This window comes from Arachis hypogaea, chromosome 2, assembly GCF_003086295.3.
Source record: "Arachis hypogaea cultivar Tifrunner chromosome 2, arahy.Tifrunner.gnm2.J5K5, whole genome shotgun sequence".
In the NCBI taxonomy this organism is placed as follows: domain Eukaryota; kingdom Viridiplantae; phylum Streptophyta; class Magnoliopsida; order Fabales; family Fabaceae; genus Arachis; species Arachis hypogaea.
In genome coordinates this window covers 15,288,487-15,293,552 of record NC_092037.1, presented here as the reverse complement: position 1 = coordinate 15,293,552, position 5,066 = coordinate 15,288,487, and the positions used below count along the sequence as shown (strand labels likewise).

Below are 5,066 nucleotides of genomic sequence, written 5' to 3'. Positions count from 1 at the left end.
TTACTTAAAAATAAAAATAAATTGTATTTTTTGTTAATATCTCTGTATCTTTTTTATTAAGATAGATACAAAATATACTAATTTAATGTTTTTAAACACAATGTTTTTATTTATATCTCATCTATCAAATATAATTTTATATTTCACTGTCTCTGTTTCAGTGTCCTATCTCTATAAACAAACGTAGCCTAATTGAGTTAAGAGGAAATGGATCCTCTGAATTATTAAGAAAAAAATAAGAGTGTAAACTATAATTTTTAATCCTTCGTTATTCTCTCTCATATTTATTATTAATTTCACTTATAAAATTAATAATGAGAGATTATATTTTACTCTTTCAATTGTTAAAAAAATTAAAAAAATCCATTCCCGAGTTAAGACGTTGTATTCCAATCAGGATTCAAAATTTAGAAACGCATTTAATTACAAATGTGGATTGTACCTTAGCTAAAATGGGGAATACTGTACACATGAAGTGAGGAAAAACGTTGAAGTGAATAATGCGTTGTTAAGATTTAGCTTTCATATGATTATTAATTTATTATGCATGTTGTGAGCACCAAGACATAAACAAAAATAGTTGATGTTCCAAGATGTGGGGTGGGTTCGCTTTTACCAACCAAATAATGCACAAGCACCACGTAACATCAAAGAACTATACAGATTATGCAGCACTTGTGGAGTGATGATATCCAAGGGAAAAAAAATGATTGTGTGGAATGGAATGGAATTAAATTGAATCTAGCAATTATGATAAGCTATACTTTACATTAGAACTAACAGAAGGTATATTTATATACACTGTAATATTAGGGGCGGAGTTAGACTAACTATTTAGGGAGACAATGTTTAATAATTTACTAAAAATATTTTATATTACTATTTCTATTGATAAAATAAAAAAATTAAATATATAATTTCAATTAAAGTAAGACAATAATATATAAAAGTTACCACTTACAATTTTGTATCATGAAAATATCATTCGACGTTTTTTTTCTATTTTCAAAATCATCTATAATTGAATTTATGCCGAAAATAGCTGCTAATTCTTTTTTTATATAGATGATCAAATTGTTTGCAAGAAATTCATCGGCCATCTTACTTCTAAGTCTTGTCTTAAAATTTCATTGCTGAAAAAACTCTTTCTATTGTTGCTGTAGACACTGGTAGAGTCAAAACAAGACGTATTAATCTATGAACCATGTGATAAGTTCTTGATTTTCCCGTTTCTTGCAACTTCTTGCACAATTCAGAAAGTGTACCAATGCCTTTCAAATGATTTGGTATATCATGCTGATAATGTTGCAACTGAAATTTCAAAATATTAAGCTCATTAGAAAGAAAGTCAAGGGGATAAAACTTCTCTATTAACTTGCTAATTTCTTCAATATTAAATGATTTGAAATTGTCCTTAGGATCCAAAGCACAACTCAAAGTCAAAAGCTCTATTGTTTGCTCACTAAATCTACTATTCAACTCTTGTATTTGAGAGTCAATTGTTGTCAAGAATACATCTATTCGATAATGATGCTCAACTGTCACATTTGGTTGACGAGATCGACCTCTTCCAAAAATATATTGTGCACTCATATTAGGGACTTCAATTTCATGCTTTTCACAAAAATCTTTAACATTTGCAAGAAAGTTGCACCATCCACCATCTCTTAATTGTTGAAGAAGTAACTTTGATGTAGAAACAATATGCATTGCATTAAGAATATCTTGAGATTGTTGTTGCAGTGCTTGGCAAAGAACATTAGTGATTCCCATAATCTCTTTCATCAAATGCAAAGTGAAAACAAATTCAAATGACAATAATATTTTACTAACACCATAAGCCTCACCTCTTTGTGCATAAGTTGTCCTATCTTCAATGATATTATTGAGAACAATGTTGGTAGCAGTAAACATTTTTACTAAACTGCAAATAGAATTAAAGTGAGAGCTCCATCGAGTATCCCCAACTCTTTGTAAAGTGCTTATTTGATTCGCACCTTTGCCTGTTTCTAATTCATTTTGAGCAACCAAGTTTGCATTTTCAATTGCTTGAGATTCTTGTAATTGATCATGTCTTTTTGAAGAAGCACTAACAATAGTGACAATAGAGTTTAATTGAGTAAAAAATTCATGAATTTGAAGTACCTCTCTTGAAGCTACCACCAATGCTAATTGTAACCTATGAGCAAAACAATGTACATAATATGCTTGAGGAGAATCTTTAAGAAACAAAGCTTGCAAACCATTCCACTCACCCGCATGTTGCTAGCACCATCATACCCTTGACCCCTAATATTTTCAACTTGGAGATTATAATGAGAAAAGACATAAATCAATTCTTTCTTTAAAGTTGTTGCACAAGTATCAGTGACATGCACAAGATCAAAAAATCTCTCTTTAACAAAATCATCTAGAGTAACAAATCTCAAAACAATGGCCATTTGCTCCTTTTTAGATTCATCTCTAGCTTCATCAACAATAATGCAAAATTTGGCATCTCCAATCTCTTCTCTAATTGAATTTCTCACCTTAGTAGCAAGAATATGTAGAATTTCTTTTTGGACATCATTTGTAATATACTTAGCATTTTTTGGAGCATTTTTCAAAACATTCTTTTTCACTCTTTCGTTGTAAGATCCCAAAAATTTCAACATTTCCAAAAAGTTACCTCTGTTGCTTGAACTTTGGCTTTCATCATGTCCTCTGTATGCGCAACCTTGAAATGTCAACCATCTAATGCAATCTATAGATGCTCCTAGTCGAATTCGATTATTTTCAATCTCTTCTGATGTTTGCTTATGAAGAAGTCTGCTGATATGTTATGATTGTTTCATCAAATCATCACATGATTTCAACGCCTTATGACGGAATGAGTTGGAACCTTTGCCAATGTGATTCAAAAGATCACATTCTTTTCCACTATTTACTTTCTTCCAATTCCTGAAATCATTCTCAATAAAAATATTTGAACCCGTATTGATTGAAGGTTCCTTAGCAAAAAGAAAGCATGAAAAATAATATATAGCATCATCTTCTATAGAATATTCTAACCAAGATGGAAATAATTTATACCATGAAACTTGAAAGCGACGATGAATTTTATCACCAGAAAATGGATAATTATCAAGAATTGGTTGATTTGGTCCAACTTTAATATAAGCCCGACGGATTTCATCTCTTTGATTTGGAGGAAACTTTCAAATCATTGGTCGCATTCCAGGATCTCTTTCCAAACGAAAAACATCCAGTTGATTTGGAAGAAGTCGAGGACGCTTTGAGCTATTCAATGGAGAACTTGAAATAATGAAATTTGATGACCCCTCAAGTATTGGAGTAGTAATAGTAGAAGCATCTTCATTCTCTTGATCTTTTCTTTTAAAAAATGTATCAATGGTTTTGAACTTACTCATAATTCAAATGGCCAAATAAGTTCCTATAATTAAAAATATATTTAGCAAAAAGTGTAAATTACAACTTAGATCTTTATAAAATATAAAAATTATATTTCAATTCAAAATAAGATATTAAAATTCAGAACAATAATACTAATATTGTAGTATAAATAATATAACCTTGTAATTAAATAGTTAACTAATAAAAAAACTAAATATACAAACTAACATATAATAACAAAAACTTAATTAACAAATAATAAAAAATTAAGTAAATAACTAAATATATAAAAAAATTAGACAAGACTAACAGAAAAATAATAATAGAAAAGTTAATAGTTCAATAATTTTCTTAAAATAAAAAAGAATAAAAATAGAACCTTTTTTGAGAAACAGGAGTGAAGAATCACTTGTTGAATTATTATCTTTTTTTTTAATTTGCAAAAAAAAAAAAACAAGAGTCAAAGAGGTAAAAGATAAGAAGATTAAAGAGATAAAAAAAGAAGAATCGAAAAAGTCAAATTGTTACCTGCAAAGTGAAAATGAAAAGTGTAGGAACAAAAAAAGGGATTGAAAAAATATGCGAACAAAGAAGAAGGGGGCTGGGTGGCTGGCAAATAAAAAAAGGGGTGGGAATTAGGAATCGGGAAATGGGCTATTAGGAAGGGGGCTGGACGGCTGGCAAATAAAAAAAGGGGTGAAAATTGGAAAATGGGCTATTGGGCTATTTTTTTGTATGAATTAAGGGGGGAGGCCTGGGAAAGTAATACGAAAAAAAAGGAAGGGGGGCTGGGAAATAAAAACAGGAGGGGCTAGACTTTTTTTTAATGAAAATTAAAATTTGGGGGGGGGGCATTGCCCCCTTTAATAGTATGTACATCCGCCCCTGTGTAACACCCTACCATATAGAATTTTATGCTTAAGTTATAATTTTAAGATGGCAAGGTATTACGACCTCTAAAATAAAATTTAGTACGTATAGTAGTGCGAAAATGAATATAACTAGGAGCCTTTGAGAAGGGGTAAAACAAAATCGTAACTCGAAAGCACAACACTCCGATCGATAACGTAACGAGATGCATAAACGATAAGCCATTGCAAGATTATATATATAAAGGAGTGCCAAAAACATGAATATCTGTTCATACCCTGGGTCGAGATGACCGAGTCGGAATGTTCAGTAACAAAGCGACCGACCTCTTTAGGTCAAACGGACCGACTTCTTTACGAAGAAGTCGGCCAAAGCGATAGGAAAAGCCCAAAGAAGGGCCCAACTCAAAGAATACGACCCAGATCCAAAGGCAGCCCAAGCCGATAGAGACAAGGGCGGTTCCATGGAAGATAAGCTGACCTCAACAAGAGATAAGATAAGATAAGATAACTAACTTATCTTATACACTGGAGCACCCAGGTATAACTCATACTTTGATTCTACTCAATACCTGCTTAATACCCTTGCTAACTTAAACATCGGAGTCCCTTGCAGGTACCCCCACCCTTTGGTGACAAAGGATCAGCAGCACTCTCAGTTCCACAAGTCGGACACACCAGCTCCGGCCACTATACGCCTGTCGGACACTTCGGCTCCGACCAACCCAGAAGATCTCGACCGAGATCGACCTACAGCTTCAGGTAACCCTCGGAACAATATCAAAACTCAAAATCCAGTTGCAA

General features: G+C 32.2%; 1 protein-coding gene across 1 annotated transcript; it reads right to left on the bottom strand.

The window, feature by feature from the left end:
* Nucleotides 1–1,119: 1,119 nt before the first annotated feature.
* Nucleotides 1,120–2,654, bottom strand: LOC112722169 (uncharacterized). Its single transcript, XM_025773141.1, has 3 exons — nucleotides 2,256–2,654; nucleotides 2,146–2,179; nucleotides 1,120–1,871 (listed from the first exon to the last, which is right to left on the bottom strand). Exons 1-3 carry the CDS (start codon nucleotides 2,652–2,654, stop codon nucleotides 1,120–1,122), a joined length of 1,185 nt encoding a protein of 394 aa, XP_025628926.1.
* Between the last annotated feature and the right edge of the window lie 2,412 nt (nucleotides 2,655–5,066).